General features: G+C 37.6%; 1 protein-coding gene across 2 annotated transcripts; it reads left to right on the top strand.

Annotated features, from left to right (window-relative positions):
* The first annotated feature begins 2,563 nt into the window (after positions 1-2,563).
* On the top strand, positions 2,564-27,908 carry verm (LDLa and CE4_CDA_like_1 domain-containing protein vermiform). Of its 2 annotated transcripts, none has more exons than XM_071598080.1 (9): positions 2,564-2,624; positions 16,561-16,711; positions 18,287-18,417; positions 22,140-22,289; positions 23,003-23,118; positions 23,365-23,526; positions 24,942-25,252; positions 25,786-26,119; positions 26,757-27,908. In XM_071598080.1, exons 1-9 carry the CDS (start codon positions 2,573-2,575, stop codon positions 26,988-26,990), a joined length of 1,641 nt encoding a protein of 546 aa, XP_071454181.1. In that variant the 5' UTR covers positions 2,564-2,572; the 3' UTR covers positions 26,991-27,908. The 2 variants fall into 2 exon arrangements, with proteins under 2 accessions (XP_071454181.1, XP_071454182.1); XM_071598081.1 differs by lacking the exon at positions 18,287-18,417 and adding an exon at positions 19,461-19,573.
* The last annotated feature ends 10 nt before the right edge of the window (positions 27,909-27,918 follow it).

Below are 27,918 nucleotides of genomic sequence, written 5' to 3' on the forward strand. Positions count from 1 at the left end.
AAGGGATATACTGTGATGCAAGAGCCTCTTAAGAACCATAACATAAGGATAAATAATTAGAAATAATTGTAAAGGAAGAAGGAGAAAGGAATATATGAAGCATGTCATGAAAAATGAGAGGGGTGGCACATTTTCGGATATGACGGCTCTAGCTAAAGTTACAAACCGTTTTGAAAATGCAAAACCGCAAATCAGTCAAAAGATTTTTTTAACCTAAGGAGAAGAACTGTGTAACGATTTTCGTTTGGCATCTTTTCGAAAATTTATTCGACTTAATTCAAACTGAATCATTTCTAACTTGACATTTTGGCCAGCTGCGATGCTTTGCTATTCCTATTCACTGAGGTTTTTAAAGGTGTCACAGCATTGATGTAAGCGTCAAAATAAGTCATGACATCACGTAGATTTATGAGATGAGAAACAAGCCAATCGGATTCTCCACTTAATCACCGTGAACTAGAAAAATCTGAGCCAGAAAGGTCCCTCTCCTTCTTCGAGTCTTTCCTTTTTTACAAAAAATAAAGGAAGAACTGTTAAACCCGTATGATAGTTTTTTTCAAACATAGCATTTCTCGCACCACGTATATTTAACAGTACCTAAAATTCTCATAGCGGTGAAAACTATTTAAACTGTCCAGCTTACGATTCTGGAGTGCTCTACTCGATTCTCTTATGGTCGTAACTTGGATAATTGTATTTTACCGGATAAATGTTGACTGAGTCTAGTGACATGTTTCTGATAAGATAGTAATTTTTGGGTGTGAGTTTTTTACTGGAGAGAGTACTGAAAGTTTGAATTCACGGCAATTTTTTATCACTCATGTAAATTACAAAAATATAAAGAATTTTTGTTTAGCCACTGCGACTTTTTTATTATTTGTGTTGAACAATCTTATCTCCGATGAGGCAGAATACCTGTGGAGGAATTTCATGGAAAGTTATGATGTCTGAGGTTTCTAAGCAATTTTGGTGTATACTCGTACCTACAGTAAAGAGACATAAAAATTTTATTCCTATCCTCACCTCGGAAGCAGAGGGCATCGGAATAAAAAACTGGAGAGATAATATGTTTCCACCGTATAGACGGAGGCCCAATGTCCGTTTTTACCGTTCAAATTTCTTTCCAGCACGAAGGCAGCATTTAGAGGATGTAGTGAATCCGACACATTCCTTCAGACAGCAACAGCAATGACTGATGATCACCGTTCTAAATATATATTAAATGGACATGGGAACATATAGGAACGTTGTCTCCAGCAAAATTACGCTGTTTCGTTTGTTGTGCATGCTCTGATTAGGCAATGAAAGTCACATTAACGTATATTCTTTTCATTTAAACATGGTATTTAAAAAGCATGATGGATTATTCAGGGTATTTTTGGACCATATTCGATTTCAATTTGATGACTCTTAAAATCGAAGCTCATAAAGTAAAGATCGATTGTTGCGATTATACCTTAATATGAAATTACCTCAAGAATTAAATATAAGTGAATTCAACTGTCAAGAGAAACTGAAATAATATGAAATTTCTTCACGGTTTTTATCATAACCATTCTAACTTTATTCTAAATCATAGGAGATGAAAAGCACTACTATAACAACAACCTTTAAAGCCGTGCTTTTAATCTTTAATGACCATAATGTTAGATAAAAATTATATTGTCTCATCAAAACAATAGTCATTCAAATTGCAGCCATACCGTTGCGCAAATTGTATGCTTGCTTACACATAACAAAAACTATACTACATTTAAATGATAATAATGGGTATAAATGTAACCACCTAAACAAGGTAACAGGTACTCTGTGACATTAAATCATACATATTATTGCTGTCAGCAAAAAAATTATGATAGCACCTTACCACCAAAAACTTCTCTCTGGGTTTCTACGATATTGTAAGTTTGAAATCCTGGTATTGTGTTTTAACTATCGTAAATCCATGTAATAAAGCCGTTTAATCCGAGGAAGGCGTCGAAAATATCCTAATATTTCTGTAATTTGCGTCAGAGAGATTAATTTATCCCCCGGAGGTTTTCACGATTTGAGTCTCTGGAGGTCGCGAGGCCTCCGAAATCTTCAACTCTCCCTCCCTCACCCTCGTCCCCACCTCCCCACAAAACAAAGAAAGCCTCCGGCAAGAAGAGTACGCATCCCCGATTGCGGTCCCCGGCCTCAATCGGACGCCGATCGGATGATTTCCTCCCCGTTCTCACGGTTTGCAGCCGCGGTGCAGCAAGCCGCGGGAACCTCACCGGGATGTCGTCGACGGTGCACGCGGCCCAGAGGTGGAAGCAGCAGCCGGAAGGGAGGCTGAAGAAAAGGACGAAGGGGAGGGAGTGTGAGGGGGTTGGTAGCTGGAGGGCGGGCGGGGGGAGGAACGGTGAGGGAAAGGGCTAGGAGGAGGAGAGAAGGCCGAAGGGCGTGGGGGGTAGGGAGAGGAGGAGGGCCGAGCCTCGAGAGTATCCCACCACCCGAGTGTACCATTCCCGCCGGTCTGCGCAGGCGCGCTAAGACCCCGTATAAATAAAAAGGTGAAAGCAGCACCGATTCATTTGTTAGGAACAGGATGGCCAGGTACGTGGTGACGAGTTTGCTTGCCCTACTCCTGCTAGGCATCGGTGAGTACTAGAATATATTTATATATACATACTGTGCTTTTTTAATCTAGTTACGAAATGACAATGTTGACATTCTGATATCAATATCATATACCTGTATTGACTGTGTGTGTTTGTTTGTCATGGTCTTGCATCGCAAGAAGCAATCAGTGGCACTTGATATGTCAGGAGTTGCATTCGATTTCCCTAATGGATTGATTATTATGAGTACAAGTGGAATGAAATGACAGTTTCCCCAGAGGATTGTTCAGCGAAAGTTAATGCACACATTAAAAGACGCGATCTAATACCTTTTTCATAAATACTGGAAAACATATTTCTCGATAATTTTCACAATATCATGGAATATCCAATTTGATACAGCGTTTATGAGCAGAAATAAAAATTCCTGAAAATTAATTTAAACAATTTATGAAAATTCATTGCAAAAAAGCCCCACCCTATCTATGATTTGGAAAATAAAGGGTGAAGATAGACCAATATGAATCGATTTTCCCAAAAAATCTCAATGACAATAATAAATCTTGAATCTTCGTATTAGTCTCACTTCGCTCTCGTAACTTTCTCTTTGACGTATGCCTGAATTCCAAAATTATTTTTTTAACTAAAATGCATAAAACTCCAAAGTCGGATCCCAGGCAAGTTCTCGTTCCGTTGGGTAAGCGCCGAAGTCTTTTTGAAAAGCGAAGGACAGTCCTAACATCCACAGAGCCAAAACTAAAATTTAAAAAAAAATTTGGCACCGAATTTCCTCCTGGAGAGGTCGTGTGGTCATCGAACCGTGTACGTGAGATATCGATGCATTGTGGCAGGGTTACATCCTCGGCAGAGATAATATGGTCTCAAGAGAACGTTTCCCTTGCGTCGTGGCTAGCGGAGATAGATACTTATCCCAAAAAAAGTCACGGACGCCTCGCGTGAGTTGGAATGAACCGTCGGGGAGACCGCACGCACATGCCTCTCGGAAGAACTACGTGTCGGGCCTTGTGGAATGTGCTTTGAAGCTTTTGAATCCTTCTCACTCTTCTCCCCGCGGGTGGACACGAGAGATGAAGGAAGTGACGGTCATACCGTACGGTCTTAATTTAGCACCGCGGTTAAGTGTTATATAAACTTTTTTCGTGACCGAGCCGCAGAAAGGGAAACTACTGATGGCTTCGTCGCGCTTCGTGTAAGTTCTTCGTAAAAACGAAAGTGCAATCGCGGGATACCGGCCGGCCAGATCGCCATCTGTGATCTCCGCCCAGAACTTTTCAAATTTTTCTCCAGATGTGATCTTTTAAGTGCGCCTTGTTGTCCCAGTTAGGCCGACTTGAGAAATTTCTTACTTCTTTCATCTCCCGGATCCCGTTCTACCTGAACAAAAAAGTTAACGAATGTGCTTACGAATTACTTATCCTTCTGTAATAATCCGTCTCAATTTTCCAACATATTCCATTATTTAAAGGAAAAAAATCCGAAAGGTGGACATTATTTGCTGTATCTTTTTGTCCTAAACCCATAACCGTTGTTTCCTGGTACACCAGAAGGAAATAAATATCTAGTGAGTACGTGAGGTGATTGCTAAGGTCAAAACGATGGGGTTGATGATAATCACCGGGCAACTGAATGCTCAGGAGAAAGGCTCCTGTTCCTCCAGGAAGGAATCTCTCAAGGATTTAGAAGGATATAAAAAGCAGTCCGAGCAAGTTTCAAGTTTAATATTAAAATGCCAAGGACCGACGAAACGCCCGATCATGCCGCACATCCAAACTAATAGAGATGGCCACCGCATTGATTTTTTTAGGACGACAATTAAGAGAACGTTATTCAGCACGGCGAAAGCTGACCGGGCACACAGCATGACGTGAAGAAAATCATCCACTGTGACAACACGTACATTAGAAACACTTGGATTTCTGAAACCATTATCTCATGATCTAGAAGGAATACTTTCATGTAACCTGTAAGATGATTGAAGTACCGATTCGAGTTAGGAATAAAATTTTCATAGAAATGATGACGTGGATTGAGGTGACAGATGGGAGTCCTCGAAAAGATAACACCCAAGGGTGAGAACGACACCGGAATTTTTGAAAGCAAAGTAAAGAGCGGTGTAATTCCTCAAACCGTAATCATTTCTCGAGAAACATATTTTCCCTTTCGTGAGAGAAACAAGGATCGGAGAACATAGTTAATACTTTATTTCCACCTACTGAAGTGAGGAGAAAACCTCTGTCTTACTTGTTTCTTCCCCTCCAGCGACCCTGGAGGTGACGGAGTTAGTCGGGCAGGAAGGAGGGGGAGAAAATCTTAATTTCCTAATGGGCGGATGCTTATAAGTATTCTGATTGGTAGGCGGAGAAGGAATATAATGGAGGGGGCAGTAGAAGGCTTTAGAGGGAGAGCGAAACATGGGTGAAAAGCGAGAGTTGAAGGAAGGAGAGATGAAGTCTGCGCTGGACAGAAACCCGCAGACATAACCTTGGATCGTACACCGCGCTCCAACAGGCTCTCCGCTTTTAAACTAGCAATAAGCCTGTGAAATAAAACAGTTATATACGCAGTATATAGTGACACTCCCGTTTTACCTTCCACAGAACATTTATATCGTCTCCAACTATCATTTTATCATATTTTCTCGCGTGAAACGCGTAGTTGAATCTAGCCCCACAGTCTTATTAGGTCCTCAAACCGAAAACCTCTCGAGTTTTAGGACAAAATGTTAAAGATGAGAGTTCGAGATCTCTCCAATGTCGGTACGCCATCGGGGAGGAAGTTTGTGTGCGTGTGAATCACGTGATGATGGAAGAGTAGGAGGGAAATGAAAGGAAAATGCTATTGCGGGGGGGGGAGAGGTGGTTTTTCTGGAGAGAAGGGCGAGTAAAGGGAGAGAGAGGGAGAGAGCTGTTGCTGCTTTTGCTCCCTGCCTCTCAATCGAGGCCACCGTGGTGAGAGAGAGAGAGAGACATCCCCTACTTTACCGCCTCCGCAACCTCACTCCGCCTCCACTTCCCATTCCCGCCCCCCTCCCTCCACTCCCACTCCTCCCCTCCCCGGCTCTCAACTGCGCTGCATCTGACCTCCTCGATGACGACAAGACATCATCCCATCCCCATCTCACCATTCTCGTCCGTCGTCGATATATCGATGTGTTTTTAAAAAATATGCAAAATGTTTCCCACCTCCATCATGCGTAAGTTTTAATCGTGAGCTCAAAACGACAACGTGTCTTTGGCCAATCGTCCTTCCGACCAATGTTTTCTTCTTTCATACATTTGCGATGAGAGTCCTGCGTCATTTTTTTTTAACTTAATACCGTTCACCGCTCCGTAAATTCTTTTGTCTCCGGAAGTACCCGTTCAAGTTAACCCAGTTAAAGTGCCCCACAAAAAAAAAGCTGAGGCAGTAAATTTTCTTTTTAACTGTTTCAACAGTGTCGTTGGAATCATGAAACCAGCATGTACTGTTTTTAATGAGAGTCTCAGGTGCATTAAAGCTGGCGGTACGTACTTTCATCCGATTTCACATTCGAGTGGTGGAATGTTTTATTAGCGTATTCTTCCGAAAATATTTCAATGCAAACTACTTTCTCCGCGTGTCCAAAGCGGTCGATCTTTCTTCTTCTCGATAAACCTCCCCAATCGTTCAATATCAACTGGAAAATAAGAGGAGCATTTAGATTTAACTTCTAACTTTTAATGAGAATTAAATAATTTTAAAGCAATTCCCTGTTTCTAGTTTGTGGAGCAATTGTTAATTGCTTGCTATTCAGTTTAGGTGCTCAATTTTAATTCAAAAAAACCAAAATTGGCGATTTTCCTAATACTGAACTCTTTTTTTTTAACTGAATATTGATTTGTTTTCCTTGATACTTTTTTTGGATTCACTTGTCATATTACTGTGCAAAATTCTTTCGCGAAAGGCAAGGATGAGTTATCGTCAACTCAGAAAAACTAACAAGAAAACATGAAACTCATAACTTGGTAATGTTTACAAACAAAAGAATTTCGTTTTCAAATCTCTAAATCTATCATTCCCAAAAATATCTTTCCAAAATGGGATGAAGTCCTTCGAAGCATTCGTTTTCCTTGGCACTCAACTATGTCAAAATGATTTTATCGTATAGCCTTCAGAAAACGCAAACATTTATATTTGTCTTGGCAACCCATCACGTAAAAAGAACATCAAATTCGCAGTCACCACCAGTATTTTTATTTTTCTTGTCTTACGGACGAATTTTTCTCTCACTTTCCATCAAATTCGTTCGCAATTATTGTCAAAGTTTTTCAATATAGTTCTGTCTATTTAGATAATGCTCAACAACGCTTTTAAAACCGGCTTCTGCCCCCATTGAAGTATCCCAAAATCCTTCTTCGTCATTTTAGAGTACTCTGTTCACGAAAACAATGTTTTATATCGAAAAACAGTTTCAAGGTACTGAGAATAAGATTGAAATATTTTTCCGGAAATTTCTGCCGGTCCTTACGCGTGACTAGGATTTTTTGGACACGACAATAGAAGAGCTATTAATCTGAACAGCATGAAATTTAATTTTCAATATTTTAATCGACAGGAAAGTAATTTAGCATATTTTGAGGTTAACTCAGTCGCCGTAAGTTAAACTTTTGAGGATGCATAGTATTTTAAGAATTTTCTCGGGTTCAACTTCGTTGATACAAATTAAAAATAACATCAATCATTTGTTAAGAATACAAAGTATTTTTGTATTATATATATTAAATTACATATATATTTAGTCTCTCACCCTAGAACTATTCTTTGGAAATAAATTTTAAGGTTCTTTCTCCTTTTTTTTAAATCCAGTGTCTCATTTTAACCCATTACTGATACTGTTTGAGGATGAGGTCCTACTTTTCACATAAAAAATGTTCGTCAAATCCATAATTACAAGTGTATCAAAATTACCCAAAATTTATTTTTAAAAACCCTCTAAGAAACAAGGTAGATAGCAAAGTCATGCAATGAGATCGTAATGTATTCCCTGGCATTAGGGAAGAGAAAAAAACTTCTATAAACGATGAAAAAGGTAATGACCCGTTGGACACATATTTTTTCTTTGAATTAATCCTTTGCTCTGAAGAATTGAAAAAGGAATTTGTTCGTCTAATATTATGGTCTTCATTAAGATGATATAATATTCAACATATGCCAATCGGTAACTAATTACTGATTAACTTTAAATTAGTTTCTATACTAAGGATGATACAGGCAAAGGGGAAGGTTTCCTCTAACAATTTGGGATATTTTCCCGAATATGCTTTCAGTGTTTATCATATTTATAGCTGTCCTACATCAGTATATGTGCATCAAATAAAAAATGCTACCTAATATAGCGCAATGGGGAAGCAGAGAGAGACAGTTCCTTTAAAATGTCGCATGAATGGCCCCTGACAAACACTTTTATGTTTCAATGGAGTACCGACACCCATTTCAATAATTTTTATCTGATTCAATCAACATTATACTTGCTTTAACATGTATCGGCATGTTTCTTCGTGTTCGTACACATGAAAAACCATTAATTTCCTCTCATTATGCCGGCTTAATACAGCACTTCGCCCGATCATAGCCCCGGGGAGAGACAATTCTCGATCTCGAATACGCCTACCCTTCGAGCGCCCATCTTCCCTCGCAGGAAAGCCTTCTCGTCTGGAGAAATCCATCGTCTGACTCCCCAACCCACCCTATTCCCTTCACCCCCGGGGTTTTCCTTACAACAAACTTTCTCAATCAACCCCCTCTCCCTTCCCTTGGTTCTCCCCTCCCCCCAATAGCCCTCTTCTCCCTTCATCCCCTGCCACGCGCCCTTCCCTCTTATCTTCCCCCTCCCTCATTCCACAAATCCCTTCTCTCCGTTTTCACCCAGGGCCGGGCAAAACGGTGAGCGGACGAAAAACGGGGATTTGGGCGCGCGAGAAGTGATCTTTTTTTTCTGTTATTAACGGTTCAAGTCTCCATCTTTCTCTCTCTCCTTCTTCCTGCCTACCGCGCTCTCTCTCTCTCTCGTTGGACTAAGTCCTGCTGCGATCGGAAAAAATGTTCCACGACGGCGGGGCAAAGGGTTTATTTTCTTTTTTTTCCTTATCCTCGATTTCTTTTTTGGTCTTTTTAATCCAAACGAAAGTTAAGGGTAGTCCCATACCTTTTTTTACGGATGCAGGAAAGTTAACTGCGCTCTCGCTTCGGATTTGACGAGGAAGATGAACGTGAAAGGTGGGAGAGCGTCATGGAAAGGTATCACTTTCCAAAACAGCCTATTTTATATATATATATATATATATATATATATATATATATATATATATATATATATATATATATATATATATATATATATATATATATATATATATATATATAAAATATACATATATATATATAATATACATATATATATATATATATATATATATTTGTATATATATATATATATATATACATGATAAATTGGACAGCAACAAACAATATAGAAACACATAAAAAGATCACTGACACGTTATTCCTTGATCATTTCGACGGAATTCTGCTCCGTCTTCATCGGAAGATAGAGAAGTAATGAATAGTAGAGAAGTAATGCATATGCATATATATATATATATATATATATATATATATATATATATATATATATATATATTGATTTAGTGACGACGATCGATTTAACTCGTTCATACTCTGACGGTTATGTATTTAATGCGAAACGAACTGATTTCCACATGGAAGTAGTTTTTCGAGAGTATGCTTTCATGGCCAGTGACGACTTAAAAACATTTTACTCCCATATTGTATGATCGTACCTGAATTCATAAGTGCCATTAAAGTGATTAATATATTGACATGATAGATCAGCATTAATTGTTTCTAACATCATTTCTGGAAAAAGTCTTGACAATAAAATAAGTACTGTAGAGATTAGATGAGCTCACGGAAAATTTGAAGTAGTGCCAACTTCGATGCATATAAATTAAGAAAAATATGGAAACAACATGCCTATAATTTATGATAAAAAAATATAATTATCCACCTTTGAAATTTGCGTATTTCGGACATTAAAATTCTAGAACTTCTGCAGAAAATTTCAGGCATGTCATAATTGTTTTTAATACGATTTTGGCTAAAAAAAATACAAAATATTCTTGTGTGAATTATTTTCTCTCCCCAAATCCAATCGATTTTGTTTGTAAGATACGACTCTATTTTCATCTCGCCAAAATATTTTGCTTATATATGCTCATTTTTCCTGTTGTCTTCCTGATCCCGAGCTCAAATTTCAAAAGACTGATTGTGCATCAATAGTTTTCACATTGCAAAAGCCTTTGCCGAATCTTTTACATGTACTTCATTTCTTTTTGCGACAATGACCGTTCCGATTTTACGACACAACGCGGGATATGCGTCTATTTCCGTTGTTTCCTCAGTCAGCACAAAAAGATCCAACATATTTCGGTGGAAAGTTCGACTATGCTGGCGACAGCATGAATAAAAAACTATATACATTTTCATTCAACGCAGCCGAGATAAGTCAGATTTTTTTCGACGCGTTTCCATTCCATATACACAGCATAACGAACGGCTTTCGGTCTTTTGAAAAATGCAGCTTACGAAAGGAAATTCTTTTTCATTCCCATCAAAAATGTTTGATCCGAATCTTCCGCGCAGTTTTTCGCCGTGCGCGTCAAATGAAAAAAAAAGGAGGCGCGGTGAAACTGGGGCTTGCACATGAATGCTCACTTACTTTCCCAGAGAATGTTTTTTTGTCTAAAAGTCACCAATGCATGCAGGAACCAACCGACATACGTACACAAGAGTTCCCCCTGCGTCAAATAGCTCAGCTTCGAAATCCACGGACGAATCACGAACTTCCTCTAATCGCTCATATTCGTATTCAGCGGATTCAATTCAGTAAATGACTTGGGTACTCTTAGCTTACTTTTTAACCAGGTGTTTCTGCCCTGGTCTGACGTGCAACACGTCTCTCTTAAGTGTAACGGTAAACTCTGTCTCCACATTCAATTCAAAGCAAGCGTTTTGAGTCTTGTTCATGACATTTCCACGATCAAAGCTCACTCACTAATTTCTATGCTTTTCTCTCTCTCTCTCTCTCTCTCATCACAGTCAGAAAACAGAAAAAAATGTTCGTTTTTTTTACCTTTCTGTCCACGTTTCCTGGAATTTCGTCATTTTTGATGTATTTCATCAAAAATTTGTATTATTTACTCACAAAGTCCTAGTTCGTTCGCAAAAAAATGAAACCACGGTAGTCATCGGGATATTTTTTTTAATTATTGCGGACGAGAGGAAAGTGTTTAATTTTCTGAAGATGTTCGCAATTTAACGCGAATGCACCATTGAATAATTCGCTGTTTATGAAAAGAGATCTTAATTTATAATTACTCGCGAACCAAGGCGTCCATTCCAAACGTATGCGGAAGAAGTATTAAGTTTTTGCAAGACTACTGCGTGACGTTGAGGGCGTGGTGTCTCTCTCTCCCCATGGCCAAGAGACTGGCATTCCTTTCTTCTTCTATGTTCCCAAGCGCCTCTGGCCTCAGCGCGGGCAACAGTTTCCTCCTCTCGTTCCCTGCCGTTTAAGTGCTAAATTTCTATGCTTCAAACTCTTCATTCCATTTCAAAGCGTTTCTCCGCCGTTGTGCAATCGCGTTAGCAGTTCGCAATCTCTAAAATGTAGCGAAGACATCATTTTAGACACAGAATAAACTCTTTGGAGGAAAAGGAATTCTAATTCTGGTCGTTACAAAAATGCCGATCGAGTCAACTTTCCCTGGAAGAAGCTTGCTCAATCTAGGTAAAATTATCTTTCTCACAGAATCCATCAGTTCATAACACAAAACATCGATATTTTCCCTGGAAGCAAAAACAACTTGACGTTTGATGTTTGGCAACTTTTTTTCCAAGTTCTTTCATTCATTATAATAAAATTAAGTGTTCTTTTGACATTCGTGAAAGTCTCGTTCCAATAGTGCGCCCATTTTCATCCGTCATTACGACGAGACAATAATTCGTATAATTCACACATATCGTCGATTTTGAATGCATAAAGTTTCATTTTTTGAGTGAATCAAATTGATCAATTTTTGCACTAGAGTAAATCAGAAACTCGGCATAAACTTATTCGGAAAATATCAAATCCTTCAAATATTTTGGTGAAAAATCCGCCAGTTTTCACAAAAACTGATCTCTGAAGCTTCTTTTTAAAATAAATTGATAACATTTTTCGTCGCGTTGGCTTGACCAAAGAATTCCAGATCAAGAGCATGGCTCTGCTGCTGAAAAGTAGCCCTTGAATCACACTTTTGTCCGAGAGATAATCATCAGGAATGTACGTTTTGACAAGTCCACACTGGTGAACGAATAGTAGCATGCTGAAAGGCGCAACATAATCAATCAATCAATCATATGTTTGAGCAGTATAGTTAAAATTCGGCGGCTTGAAACTGACATGTTGTTGACGTAGAATGACTACCTCTATAAGTTTCAATTTTCTGATGAGATATATATTTTCAATTAGTATAAAAGTATAGTTGGATTTCAATCAAGAAAGCTGGGAAATCCTGAGTAAATTGACGATCATCTATGAAGTAAAATGAAGTATTTTTTGTTAAAATATCATTTAAGTTTGTAGTGGACCCAGCAATTTGAGTAAAATTAAGTTTGAAATGTTTTTTGTTTCATGACTGTTTAATATATACTTCACTATTCTTCTATCAAGTCATAGGCTTAATACCAAATATGGAAAATATTACCTTGACGTAGAAACTTAAGATTGAAAAACTATTTTTTTCGCATAAAATAACTCCTACCGCTCTTATTCTGAAGTCTTGTCTCACATATTCTACCTTTGAATCATAATTCGCAAAATACCGCACGACTGAATCGAGGGGCTTATTGGCACATTATGGAGGCCAATGGGCGTTGTCGTTATTACGGAGAATGTTGACTTTCATTTCAAGAGAAAACGGTTAGGCGATTCGCATCAGGGAAATGAGAATCGTCCCTAGTGTCATGAATGGACCGGTGTCAGTTGGCGCACGGGTAGTTTGTTGACCGGACGCAGATAAGTGGAAGCCGACCCCAAAAAAAAAAAAAGCTCGAGCCACCACGGGTTTCGACACCGTCACACTACGTGCATCATCGAAGATGCGTCTCTATTGCGTCGGTCAGCCCTTCGACACGACTCCTTCGGTATTTCGAAACGCGAAAACATAACCTCCGAAATACGACAAAAGCATTCGAGAAATAATCTCTCCAGTTCGTCCAATTTTTAAAGGCTGCATTCGAGTCAGGACCCGTCACGGTCAATCACGCGAGTCGACTTTTCCGCAAACAAAACTATTCCGTCGCGGCTTGAGATATGAAATACACAAACCTCACAATTTTTTTCAAACCCGTTACTCAAGCTCACCTATTTGAATTCCGGAAAACGAAATTCCAACTCTTACATTCAGGGAGTTTCAAAATGCGCGTTCGTTTTTTTTTTCTTCAAATTTAAGCCTTTCGTTTCCCAGCACTCGCGAACGTCTGGGACTGAGTAAAATCTTTTCGTCGGCTATAGTCTACCACTTTTGTGAAGTGGTTCTTTAAAAAAAAACAGAACCTTATTTTAATGTTCACGATTTCCGCCGATGACATCGACGAACGCGGCCTTGGAGGAGAAGTCCGCACCCCTCGCCCTTACTTAGAAGCACAATACTCGCGGAACCACCGCCACTTCTCCAAAGAGGGAGGGAGAGAGCGATTGCTCAGGGAAGTCAATAGCAGGCGTCGAAAGTCTAAAGAAGACTCCCGGAATAGATACATGAGTACACACACACTATACCTGCAGCTAAAAATTTTCAACTTCGTTTTCCCATGCGCTTATTCCGGAGAGCATAAATTTTTCAGTTAAATTCACTTCAACACTTGGCTTCTCTTTGTTCATCTTAAGGTGGAGGAGAGACTTATCCTTCCATCTCCCGCGCGAGCCTATGACGTTGCTTCTCACGCTTGGAAAATTCAACTAACGCTCGTGGCTTCGTAGCTCTGAGCAGAGAGTGAAAAAAGTCTTATCGTCCACGTACTTTTCCCACTCCGACAGAGACTGCACTCAAGTCTCTCCCTCCCTGACCTCAATTGTGAAATATTTCAAATACAAGACATAGGAGATATTTTTCATTCGTCGACCACCATCGTGTGATTGGTTATAAAATGATTATATTGGAATTTCAGATAATCTAGTATCCTTCAAACGCCTACCAATCGACATTTTCTTTTTCAAACTCTTCGAGGATTCAATGGACACGTTTTCCAGAAATACTTTTTCGCATTGGTTTTAAATGTAAGATCAAGTTAGCATGAATATATTATTAAAATCGATGGGCATCATTTAATCAATGGCGTAGTCAATTTTAAGCGGTTGTGGCTTCGTTTTCAATGTCAATAACATCAACAAAATTTGAAACAGGATCAGACAAACATAAACATCCAATAATGAATAAATGTTCAAACTCTAAAAATATTTCCGATCATTTTGAAATTGATAAATTAAAGGATCAAATCACAATTACTCTTTTTTATGCAAAAACGGCTGAAGTTTTTTATTCCTTTAGCAAATCTGTAAAAACAAAACAGTTCCTCAAAAGATTTTGTTTACATATTCTCTCTCTCTCTCTCTCTCTCTCTCTCTCTCTTCTCCTTGAAGGATGTAAGAAATGGGCGCATTTGCCAAAAGCAATATTCTCATGTAAAAATCTATTCTGAAAAAGATGGAGACTTTTGGATTATTCACTCAAAAATGTTCGTTTGCCCTCGCTCGTTTAAACGTGAATAATTTTTAATGAAACAATCAAAGATCCGGAGCGTGAAATTAAGGCGTTTAGAAATGGATAAGGATGGAGAATATAGGTAGGATTTCGCGGGAGCAATGAGTGCATACAGTGGGTTGAATGAAAGGGAAGTCTCCATTCGACATTCTTTCTTGCGATCTTTCTAGTGGCCTCTATTTCAACGAATAAATATTTCCAGAGCTTCCCTCCGCGGCTGCTAGGGGCGCTTCCCTCTCAGCTCCAGTACTCAAACATGCACATACACTCTCTCCCCCTCCCTATTTCCATCGCCACCCACCAACACCGTCACTTTCTTGCCACCAAGGCAAAGAGATTGCTTGGCAACCATTGTCGCCACTCATTCACCTCCGTTCTCTCTCTCTCTCCCCTTTCATCAACTGTGCAAAAATGGTCGCCGCTCGCCGTAATCAAACAGTTTAATTTTTTTGTCGTTCTCAAATGCCACACGGGTGATCGCAACAGACGGAACTATATGACAGCAAACATGACGCGCCGCTGTAAAATAGTTATTAATGTTAATCGGATGAATTAAATTGGAAATTGTCGGAGATTTCACGTCGGGTAGTTTTATGCCATATTTACCTCGTTCATGTAGAAAGTATTTGGAATCAGCACACCACAGTTTAAAGTAGTTTTGGGCTGCCAAGGTGTCTCATGTTTAAGAAGACAAGAAAAGTAGCGATGTCGTCTTGTGTCATCCAAAATATACCTTAAACCGTAGATAACTTCATTCCTGTTCCAACTCAATGTAACATTCAAACAAATCATATTTCTACATGCAAGTTTTCTGGATACGTGATACATACGCAGATTAATAGTTTTGATTAAGCCGAAGAATGTCGAAATGGTCCTAGCAATGATTAACTGTTTCGTTGCACGCAAATAAAATAAAAATGTTAGCTAGAAATTTTCCAAATCATTCTCTAACGCACTTATTTCGCAAACCATGGATTTTTCAGCCATCTCTACCCTCCACCCCTAATTTAAATCACTTCAAAAAACGACCGATTAAAAAAATTAAAGGAGCGACCAGCGAGATATTTTCATTGAAGCAAAAAGAAAGCATGTCTGAATTTCCGCATTCTTGCTGGAAGGACGTCAATTGAATTTTTAACTCCTCACATGATATGTTTTTTTTCAAGGTTTGAGTCTTAATTTTCCATTGGAACGAGGAGCGTGATTGCCGAACGAGTACGTGATTTCGTATTTAATGAGACCCTTTCTTAAGTGCGCGCTTTCCCTTAGCGGGATGAAATTTCAAATGACTGTTATCCACTTATAAACCATCAAGATTGACTACCGTGCGTTTGAACGTCCTGCTTAAAGTTCACGTCGAAGTTCATTCCAACCCGTCGCACTCGCTTCGAACTGCTGCTTTCTCACCTCAAAAGCCAAAATCCCTTCTTATCTCATCCAGCGTGTTCCCAATCGGTTAGTATTCTCTGCGCCGCGTTACGGCTCCTTTGATGATGACCTCGTTCACTGTCTCAACTCCAGGATATACTTTTGATTTTCACCCCGAAGAATCTACCCCGTTTTACTGAGGTGTCGAAAAGCTCTTCCGACACTCCCTGAAAAATTCTGCTGCCCAGTGTGTGATGTCATGAAACAATTTGACAAAGAGAGCAATATGACACCGTGAGCGATTATACAAGGGCAGAATTTATTCTTGCCAACGTGTTCAATTCGATTCATTTAACAATCGTGGTCCCATCGTAGGCCTTATAGGTTCATTTAAGGTTTGATTCACTCACTTTCTGTTTTTGGACCAACTAAACCCCAAGACAATATTTTAAATAAAATCGGGTGACAGTCACCCTCTGCATTGCACATTACGCAGAACAACGACGGAGTCGTTCAGTTTCGGGTCCTACCACATGCTTTAAATCTTTTTTTAAAAGACATTTTATTCTTAATGTAAACTATCTTATCCTTAATGATCAGCTATCTCCAAAAAAAGGGGGAGAAAAGTAAAAGCAAAAGGGTGAATCTTGAAAATATACATGAAAAATATGACTTGTGAACGATTATTTTAAAGGTATGATGACATCAGTCTCATCTCTAATGATACCTTTTCAATTCGCCTGTAGGTATCTCCACCGGTGGCCGAGTGAGGAGGCAGGACGACGGCGGGGACGGAGGCGACGGTGATGACCAGAGCGTAGACGAACTCTGCGATGGACGGCCTCCCGACGAGTACTTCAGGCTCACCACGGAAGGTGACTGCAGGGATGTGGTCAGGTAAGGACTCGCCATATTCTCCCCAAAGTGCCCCGAAACAAGCCACGCCTGCAACCGAGGTGTCGGTTGTTGTCGATGGCTGAACATACGTCGAAGTTTTCCTTTGGGTAAAAAACGACAGAAAAGACCATGACTCATTTGAAATTCAAACGCGCGCCGCTGGGCGTTGCATAAGCTCGGGTAAAAGATGGGAGCTCGTCCAATGATGATCATGACGGAAGGCGGGCGTATTCTGACCATTTTCTTCCAAAGGGCCAATTCAATTGTCAACACCTTGTTCGCCGTAATTAGTTCAGAGAACGAGCGGTTGCCTTTGGGGTTCGCTTTTCCCTCAGTGCCATTGACTGGTGCAATAAGGGGTGCGCTGCCGAGAACAGTTTATCGGACTTGGGTATTGGATACGTCCCTCGCCACAGCCAAGTGTATATATCCACCGATATGATGTATCATCTTTAACTTGTTCGGCCAGCGTATTAAGCTTGAGTCGCAAAAAAACCACGATGTAGATTAAGACAGTCTGCAATGCTTTAGATTCATAAATGCCCGAAAAAGTTTCTGGTAGTAACTAATACACAAGAAACTCATTGAGAATAAGGAATCACTCGTCAACTATTTCGCGATAATTTGTGATGACTACGATTGAGCGCAAGCAATGCACCGTGCGAAATTAGGTTAATTCAGTTTTAATTCGACTGCAACTCGTTAAAATCGTCAATGGAGACAGGTTCGATTTCTCATATTAAGTCGTGTAAAATCTATGGAATTAAGGCAAAAACGATCATAAAGCACCTTCTCATTGACCATTAGTGATTTTTTTATTCAACTTCATCTACAACATTAATAAATTGGAAAGTTCTGTTCGGATGTAGGGCACCTTTCCGTGAACACGGTCGAAAGGTCGCACTAAATGCCCTGGGACTAGACAACAACCAAGTTCCGAAATTGGAAATTTGCGTTCATAATCCGATGGAAATTGGAAACTTCATAAGTTAGGAATGAAAATTTTGCGTTGCACTAATGAATTAGTCTTAACAATGTATTGATTACAATTAGATATCGAGTATTAATAATTTGTAATATAATAGTGGCTGCTGTCAACCCAAATCAATTATTCTTAATCAATCGTCAATTATGGCAGGCGAGCAGAGAGATATTATTATGAGATATTATTATGTGAAAGTGTTGATGAAAATACACTGAAATCAAAGATATATATTTACTAAGTACTACGTGTGTCATTAAATGCTCTCTCTATTTCCGCGTTATCACTTTCCCACAATGGCTTTCGAAGTGCTTCAAACCTCCAGGCAAGGTCAGAACTCTCGGCTGCTAAAGGAGCGCTCTCCTACCCTAGATTCCCGAAACTCCCTGAGCGCCACCAAGGCGACGTCTCTACTCGTGTTTGTTTATTCTTTGTTGTCCACGAAGTAAAATGTCTCCTTGTTAATGCATGACGTCCAAACTGCTTTCTCCGAAGCGTTTTGGGAGCGAAGGAAGCTAGCTCCCAGTTTGTGTGTCCTGTCGGTGACAGCGAGCAAACTCAACCCACCGTTCCACTCCACTCTTCCCCAACAGGTGCGACCAGGCTGGAGAAAATGGGGTGACCAGGTTGGCCGGGGTCAAATGCCCCACTGGACTCGCTTTTGACATTGACCGACAGACTTGTGATTGGAAAACCAATGTTAAGAATTGCAATAAGTTGGAAAGTGAGTACTATTAGTCATGTAAAGGTGGAACGAAGTGTCTTACAGCCACGTCACGCTTTTGATTCCTTCGCCTCTTGATGTGGAAAAGAAACCCACACGGATATCATCTTCATTTTCTTTTTAGCTGATTGTTTGCAAAACATGAGTGTAACTGTCGCTTTTATTTTACCTCTAATGTTCTCTCTCTCTCTCTTTTTTTTCTTCCAGACCAAAAAAAGCATGGAATTCCAGAAAGGAGTTTTTTTTGTTAACCATTTTTCCATCTCCTTCAAGTATGCTCTCATAAATTTTTAATTTAGGCGTCAATCAAACAAAAATCAAGTAGAATACTTATATATTTCCATTTGAGTGCCTTTTCTATTCTTTTAAATTGTTCAGCTATGCTATTTCAGGCATCACTGATTCACCCTATAACAAATGATTACTCCCTATACCTTTGAGAGCAGACATAGTTTGTCAGGTAGCCCTAATATTTTTTTCAAACTTTTTTCGAATAATTCAGAATATCTCTGAAATTTATGGAAATTTTGAAATTTTATAATGCTAGGACATCAGAATTTACAAACTCTAAAGAATCAAAAGATGGAGGAATGGTCAAAAACCTATATAAATCTTGCTACATAGTCTTCTAATTCTATTTTAATATTTTCTCCTTTCAGACTTCTCCCCACTCAACATATCATTTGCTTCTAACTTCACACTAATGCTACACCAGATCACATTTTCAGTAATGAGAATCACACCCTTGTCACTCTGTCTCTCTGGTTCACAATGTCTTGACACTAATGCACGCCTGAATTTATCTTTCCCTGCAGGTTTCCTTACAAAAAAACTGCCTCAATCAGGAATGAAACGTTGTAATTTCCTTATGTCCAAAACACTTTTAAGCTTTGTATATATGTTGATTGTGTGCTTCAATATGTGTGTGCCAGTTTGGTCCATCTTTAAGCAAGTGATGTGGCTATTTGACATTTTATTTCCACCGATAATGCCTTCTTCCTTGTGTGTAATCAATGTGTTTCCTCTACTCTTCCTTCCCAAAGGTGCACAAAATCTGGTATAAAGCAAATCTCATGCCCCTCCGGACTGGCTTTCGACATTGATAAGCAAACGTGTGATTGGAAGGGTAAAGTGACCAACTGTGACAAGCTGGAGAGTAAGTTCTATTGCCTCCCTCCCTCCCCCAGACTGAGGGAGGGATTCTCAGAGAAAATACAGCAACGTAGTTGGCGTTCAGTAAGGTGGAGGTCATGTCATCGGAGCTGGGCATATGTAAAACAGTGTCGTAATTGTTGAGTATTTATTTGTGAATGTCTATACACAAACCTGCATATTTGAGGTGCAAGTACGTAAACAACATGTTGAAAGTAGTTTTTTTAATCCTGTATTACTTACGGAAAGGAATTATAATCCGTGCATATATCAATAAAACAAGGAACTCATTTGTAGTGTCATGGGTGATGGTGATGGATTCTCAAAAAAGTGGATATTTTTCCCAAGCAATATCATTACCTACCTTTGGTAGTTCAAGTTTTAATAATTCACCAAAAAATTATTTAATTAGTTAATCACTGATTTGCACATACCAATTTTATGTACATATGTATAAATGCAAAGAATGACAAGAGTTGAAAAAACTTGCAGAATCAAATAAATTAAAAACATTCACTTAGTATAAAAAATATCTGAATCTATATGAAAATGATACACAATTTTAAGTCATTTGTATGTGTTTACCAAGAACAATTAAAATAGGGATTTCCAATAACTAGGAAATAAAATTATTAGGTACCTGTTCATATCTAAAAGTCTCCATTTCTTTATCAATTTCTATTTGCTCAAGTATCTATTTTTTATTCTGGATAAACCTTTGGCTTATAAGCTACTTCTGATTATAATCAAATGTCCCTTAAAGGGTTAAAACACATAATTTAATACAAAATCCATGCCTGAGTTAAAGCCTGAAACAACAAAGTTATGTCTATCAGATCCAGATTAATATTACTTTATATTTCACTTAAAAACCAAACAGCACTTACCTAAAACTTTCAGTTCATGTAGTACACAAACCAATGCAATAATTAAAACACATCTTATTACATCCCTTAAACCATATCAATTAAATTAGAATGGTGATATATCAATACTAAAATCAACACCAAAAAGAGAAAGTTTTTCCAACTATTGCAAAAATCACACACTCCCTTTTCAATGAGAGAAACTCCACCTCAAGTAATAGAGAAGCGATTTTTCATTTTCAAATGCTCAACATAAAGCCCTCTGAACATGTTACGGGAAGTTTGAATTGAAAATATCACACTTTAATCCAGACTTCCTATCAAAAATGCTTATTAAGCAGTTGGGTATGAGATTTTCTATACTTACAATTTGTAGGATTTTGCCTGTCCTGCCACTCATTCAAAGGCCAATAACAAAGAGAACTAAAACCTAGAATGTGTACAAACCTTGCTTTCACCTTGCTTTTGCATGGCATATTGTAAAATTGCACTGCAATCTTTACTTGCACCACACCTGAAGCATCTTGGGATATTTCTTTCTTTTTACTGCTCATTTTCTATATTTGGAGAAAATTTATTCTGAAAACTTTCTTTGGATATTGGGGCACTACTTCATATTGCTGTTGACTCTCAAACAGTGATAAAGGAAACTGTATCAACTTCCTGTCCATGAATTTGGTGCAAGTAAATAGCTAGCTTATTAAAATTATTCCAGCTTCATCACAAAAAAATTGGTCTTCTGGTCTACATTGGCTTGGTTTGACCTGAAATGGTGCATGAGAAGAGTCATATTCTTATTCAATAATGTACAGATTCCCTGAGTGGTATATTTGTTATTTCGTATTTCTTTAAATCTCTAGTAGATTTCTTCATTCATAATCTCAGTAGCATTAAAAATTTAATCACTCTGATCTCTGTCTTTTTGTTTTGATTTAACAAATAAGATCAGTGACGCATTTATTTTCAAAACCAAAATTTCTTCAATTCTCTTGAACTGATAAATATTAAACCATAATTTCTAACATATTCATTGAGAAAACTATAAAAGCTGTGGTAGCAAACTTAATAATCACAATATTAAATAAATCAATTATAATATTCTAACAAAATCTTTTCCCAGATTCTCAAGCAAGAGGAAAAGAAATTATTTTAACCTTCCTTCATTCTTAAATTTCAAATAAATCACGTTAGGCACCTAATATTTACTCAAATCATTTGCATTGCAGGTGTTCATGAGATGAGAACATAAAATATTATTATTTACTCCCAGAAAAGACCTCTTCTTTCACATACTGTACAACTTAAGATGACATAAAAATATCTGCAAGGCTTAAGCAAACTCATGTTTTAAGATTTTGAAACTTTTAAACTCAATATCCACAAATGTCTAAAATTCAACATTAATTCCAAGCTATTATATCATAGAAGCAAGTATAAGGTCGTGGCTGGAGATAGGTTGGAATTTTATCAAATTTGAATTAATTCTTACTTAAATTACTCATTAAAACTAATGATCCTGAAAACTATAATGTTGAGTCTATGTTCAGTAAATAATTTCTGAGTAGCTTTATCCCAAATATTTATAAATAGAGACTTGGAGACATGAGTTTGTTTTTCTTCAAAGCTTCTCCCCATTTTCTTCTTAATATCAATTCTTAACAACACACTGAGCCTTTGCATTGAATGTTATCCTTTCTTAATTAGAGCCAAGAAAAGTTCTGCCCATCCTGAAAACTGACGAACCCGTGTGTCCAGATGGAAAACTTTCCTGTGGTAATGGAGAATGTATTGCCAAAGAGCTTTTCTGCAATGACAAGCCAGATTGTAAGGATGAATCTGACGAAAATGCTTGCTGTGAGTATTAAGCTTATTTTGATAATTTTGTATTCCAATGCTTCTAAACTAATCATCAGTATAAATTTTACTTATGAGTAATGAACTGTGGTACACAATTAAGGCCATTTACTAGCTGGAAAATAAAATTTCATTCAAATTTGGAAATTTCAGTTGCATTAACACTACTAATTATGAAAATTTCACAACTTATTACTGCTTTGCTTCAGTAAAACTATGTTCCACGTTTAAAAGTTAAACACCTGTTTGATTCAGAGAAATAATTTCCCCAAGTTCCAGAAAAAATGCATTCTATTAAATGAGTAATGGTCATTTTACTAGTATCAAATCTGTATTGATATCCAAATATAATTTGAAGTTTAGTATTTCCCCTTTAAAACTATTTAAAAAATGGGGTTGGCCACTAGAAGTTATCTAGATGGATAGTCATTTAAAGTATGTAGTAGTTTGTGTGTTCACCAACTTCAATAAGACATCTCACAAATTCCAAAGAAACTGCGGGAGATGCCGCAACAGTAACTTTTAACGGAGTCATCCGCTAATGTGCATTTTTAATGCAACAATTTCAGAGCGTAAACCAGTCAAGGCGAATGATTTTTACGCTCTGAAATTGTTGCATTAAAAAAGACATCTCACTTTTAAAAACCCTACTTTTATTGCAAGAGAGCTCAAGATATTTTCCTATATTTTATTTCTTTTTTTTAATATTTCAGCGGTCGAGTCAGACCCAAATAGGGCACCTGACTGTGACACAACCCAATGTGTTCTCCCAGATTGTTTCTGCTCAGCTGATGGCACCCGAATTCCTGGAGGCATTGAACCAAATCAGGTAAATAGAATTGAAAATTATATTTTAAGAACAGAGCTTCTTTTGAAATTTCTATTTTTCTATCTCCTTTTCCTTTTGAATTAATTTTCACATGGAATGTTTTACAACTGCTACCTATGCAATGCAATCACTCCTTAAGTGATTCACTAAATCATAAATCAATTGGTTTACTGAGAATGAAACATGAACCACACAAACTTTCTGCATAATTGATCTGTATCTAATTTAATTACAATGAATCATTAGGTACCACAAATGATCACCATTACATTCAATGGTGCTGTCAACGTAGACAATATTGACCTCTATGAGGAGCTCTTCAATGGACAAAGGCAAAACCCCAATGGTTGCCAAATCAGGGGAACCTTCTTCATCAACCACAAATACACCAATTATTCTGCTGTACAGGTCAGTATACTCCACAAATTATTGCCTACCAGTAAGGAAATGGAAATTATCCTTCTCGAGTATTAATATATTTATGAATACATTGGTGCAAGACAAAAAACGTTTTACACCTTCTACAATTTTTGCGTCGATTTAGAGTGAATCAAGAGTGCTAAGATGAAATTTTTACCAAGTGTGTTAAGAGTTTCAATAAATTCATTATTAAGAGTTATAGTTCATTAAGATATAATTCAAGTTTTGGTGTTACTGCAAACAATTTATATTTGATTCAATTACTTAAAGCCTTTTGGCTCACTGTCTTCGATTAATTACTTGAGAATCTATAAAAAATATTCTCAGTACTCAGTCATATCTACTTGAAGTTCATTACAACTAGCCAAATTAGAAGATAATGTTAATGCTTGCACTACTATTTCCTGAATTAATATAATGGCCCATTTGATGACTCTTGAGATACTTGATGTAGTGATTATTTTTTCCTCCATTAAGCATATTCTAGGGCAGTGATGACAAACCTTTCAGCATTGAGTGTCAAAGTCCATAAAATGAAAGTATACTCTTGACTCACAAAAATGACTCAACCCATTGCGTTAGAGATAGAGGTATCGATTATTTTTAGGTCTATAAGAGGCATTGAGTCTTTTTATGAAAAAAACAATAATTTTAAAATGATATTAATAATTATTTGTTTGGAAGTTTAAATGATTTATAACGCTTATAATAAACATAATTACATGCACAAATTAAAAATCATAGAAAATCTCTAATCAGTTATTTATTAGATCATCTTATTGGGATATAAAAGTTAAATTGCCTTTTGTTAGAGGAATAAAGTCATATTTGAAATTAATGCTGTTGATTCTCCTTGAGTTCAAAGAAAAATAGATCAGTTATTCCCAATGGTAACTCTCACGTAACAAGTAAATAACACTAACTTCGATAAAAGAAAGCTTTATTTGAACTTTTAAAAGAAAGAGCACTTTAGCGGTGGTATCGAAGCGATGGACATATTCTAACTAATGATCTACTAGTCTTGCTCTGTCACATATGTGACATGGGAAAAATGTTAAGCATGCTTTGATGCAAATGGAAAAAAAATATATGGCACAGAAAATGTTTGACCAAAGGGATTGTTCTGATGGCAGAGGCCACTAATATATACGGTGCTCTTGTCTCCCATCTTAAGCTTACACAAATCAATTTTATTTGATATTTTGACCCTGTCATCTTAACTCACAGTGTAATTGCCAATAGCACTCTCCTACTTTTACATGCCAAAATAACTGCTGCGCATGCTACTTTGAGGACACATGCCATAGGTTTGCCAACCCCATTTTAAGAGAAAAACAACTTCCTTAGAACCCCCCCAACTCCTTAACCCATGAATTTCAAAAGACACAATCCTCTCTTCTCAGGACCTACATCGCCGTGGCCACGAGATTGGTGTATTCTCTCTCACCCACCGTGATGAGCCCAAGTACTGGACAGATGGGTCATATGAGGACTGGCTGGCTGAAATGGCTGGGGCTCGTCTCATTGCTGAACGCTTTGCAAACATCACAGACGGCTCTGTTGTCGGTATAAGAGCACCTTACCTCCGGGTTGGTGGAAACAAACAGTTTGAGATGATGGCCGATCAGTTCTTTGTCTATGATGCCTCCATCACTGCATCCCTTGGACGTGTCCCAGTGTGGCCATACACCCTCTACTTCAGAATGCCCCACAAGTGAGTGTCATACACGCACCCATGCAATGTGCAATGCTAAATCCATGTATCACATTATGTAAGGCAGGTATATTCAGCTATACTCATCTGTAGAATAAATATCCTTCTAAATTGTAATAAGTATTTCATAAAATATCTATTTGGCAAATTATTTGTTTTTCAGCAAAACAAATACAGATACTTACATTCATACTTGTCATTCTTTGTGCTAACCAAAATAATATTGTACATCCAAAGCTTCCTTGCCTAATTTAATGAAATATAGAAATATTTATTAATAATTCTCTTTGAAGTAATTTGAAAATTGAGCATAAACATGTGATAGAGCAAGAAAGAATGAAAACATTTTAAAGATGTGGACTAATCAAAGATATATTTATCATCAAAGGAAAGTTAATATCAAATCATTGAGTAAATGAAATAAATATACCTAGTATTCCTCATTCATTCAAAAATGAATTTCCACTTATTAAAGCCTGATAGCATTGTGTGGATCATTGTTTGACTAATTTCTCATTCTACCACAAAAACAGGTGCAATGGTAATGCTCAGAACTGCCCATCTCGTTCTCATCCCGTCTGGGAAATGGTTATGAATGAACTTGATCGCCGAGATGACCCAACTTTTGATGAGTCCCTGCCAGGTTGTCACATGGTTGACTCCTGCTCCAACATTCAGACTGGAGAACAATTTGGTCGCCTGCTGAGGCACAACTTCAACCGTCACTTCAACAGCAACAGGGCACCCCTTGGCCTTCACTTCCATGCCTCCTGGCTCAAGTCCAAGAAGGAATTCAAGGAGGAACTCATCAAGTTCATTGAAGAGATGCTTGACCGCAACGATGTCTATTTTGTTACCATGCTTCAGGTAATAATGTACCCAAATTGGAAAAATTCATGGGAATTAATGAAATAAAAAACTTAAAAGGAAAACTTTCCAAACAAACACGCTTCCACCTGAAAAAAAGGCCCTATAAAAACTTAATGCTATAGAAAAATTCATCTTAATCCTAACCAATGGCCTTCATAACATATTTAAATAAGTGGACCCCCAAATCAACTTTACCTACAACAACATGCCTCAAAACCTGCTCAGACACCCTACAAACAAAATCATTATTTTAGAAATATCTGGCCTTCATAGATATAATACATGTTTCACCAGTTAACATTTAATTAATGCAATGAAATAAATCCAGGAAAACTTAAGCATGCTTTGAAAATTACAATCTGTTCTTAACATTGATTTAGGTCATTATAGTTTAATTGATTGAGAATATTGAATTCATTTTCTAATTTTGAGTTAATGGAGTAATGTAGTCTTAAAAAGCCAATAGTCCAAATCATTTGCATCCTGTCCAGAAGAACATTTTTTAGAGAAATGTTTTATCATTATTTGAACAGAATAAGTTGACGTTTCTTTGTTTACCTACAAACTTTTTGTTTATGTTATTTATATCTTTTAATATATGTCATTCTTATAAAACTCCTAAATACTCTTCCAGGTCATCCAATGGATGCAGAACCCCACAGAGCTCACAGCCCTCAGGGACTTTGCTGAGTGGAAGGAAAAGTGTGACGTGAAGGGACAACCCTACTGTTCTCTTCCTAACCCTTGCCCTCTCACCACTAGGGAGTTGCCAGGAGAAACCCTTCGTCTATTCACCTGCATGGAGTGCCCCAACAACTATCCCTGGATCTTGGACCCAACTGGCGATGGATTTTCATCCAAAAAGTGAACAACACACATGAAAATGCCAAATTGACTGCTACAGTGATGCTGAACTTTTGAGAATGCAGCAGTTCCTGCATCAAGGTGTCATCCAATAGTTTTGGGATGCATCAAGAGTGAAAAATGAAGGGAGAGGAGAAAGTAGATAAAAATCTGTTTAAAAGATCTTTTTTCATGAGAAAATCAGCGCTTTCTGACATTGTTAAACAAACAAAATTGGTGATGAAATTTGGATGAACTCCTTAAATTCATAACACTTTGAGAAGAAAATCTCATCTTTTGAAGTCCCGCATCAGGCTTCCATACAGAGAAGCTGACGTTTTTTTTTCTCTCTCTCTAAAAAGCAGAGACCTAAAAAAAGTAAATATTATTTTAAATGTATTTATAAAAAGAGAAGTGATGGTATTGCTTAAACTATTGTTGATTTCCAAGTAAACAAAAAACATTTTCGACAAATAAACTTTTACCAAATTGGTTAATGCATTGATACCACTGCAAATGTTAGGTAAGCATATTTTTGAAACGGATGCCACATATTATAGGTTCATAGTGCATTATTATGTCCTACCAAATTTTAAATTTGAATCGATTTGATCAAAAGTTAGGATACATAATGGAAGAGCTAGAAGAGTGTGTGTTGGGCACACCGAGGTACTATGAAGAAAGAATGAGTTGGGGCAAAAATAGAGCATAGTTTTCATTCATCTAGTCCATTGACCTATTTTAACCCCATTTGTTGCTCACCCATCTAGGCAACACCTTTTTGAAAAAAATCAACATCATAAGCTGTTTTTCATCCACAATAAAAAGAAAAATACAAAAACAACTGTGCATTGTGATGACTCTCAAACAGATGCATGGTGTTTCAGAATTTGTGTAATTTTACATTAATTATATTGGTTAAATAAATTTTGTATACAAAGTGCATGGTATTA

Source organism: Hetaerina americana, unplaced genomic scaffold, assembly GCF_022747635.1.
Source record: "Hetaerina americana unplaced genomic scaffold, ioHetAmer1.1.p SCAF_9, whole genome shotgun sequence".
NCBI lineage: Eukaryota > Metazoa > Arthropoda > Insecta > Odonata > Calopterygidae > Hetaerina > Hetaerina americana.

Bases quoted from the DNA above. Each gene is read 5' to 3' on its own strand.
- verm (XM_071598080.1), top strand. From the start codon at position 2,573: ATGGCCAGGTACGTGGTGACGAGTTTGCTTGCCCTACTCCTGCTAGGC. The intron at 23,527-24,941 runs GTCAGTATACTC...CTCTCTTCTCAG, and splicing joins CCAATTATTCTGCTGTACAG to GACCTACATCGCCGTGGCCA. The intron at 26,120-26,756 runs GTAATAATGTAC...ATACTCTTCCAG, and splicing joins ATTTTGTTACCATGCTTCAG to GTCATCCAATGGATGCAGAA.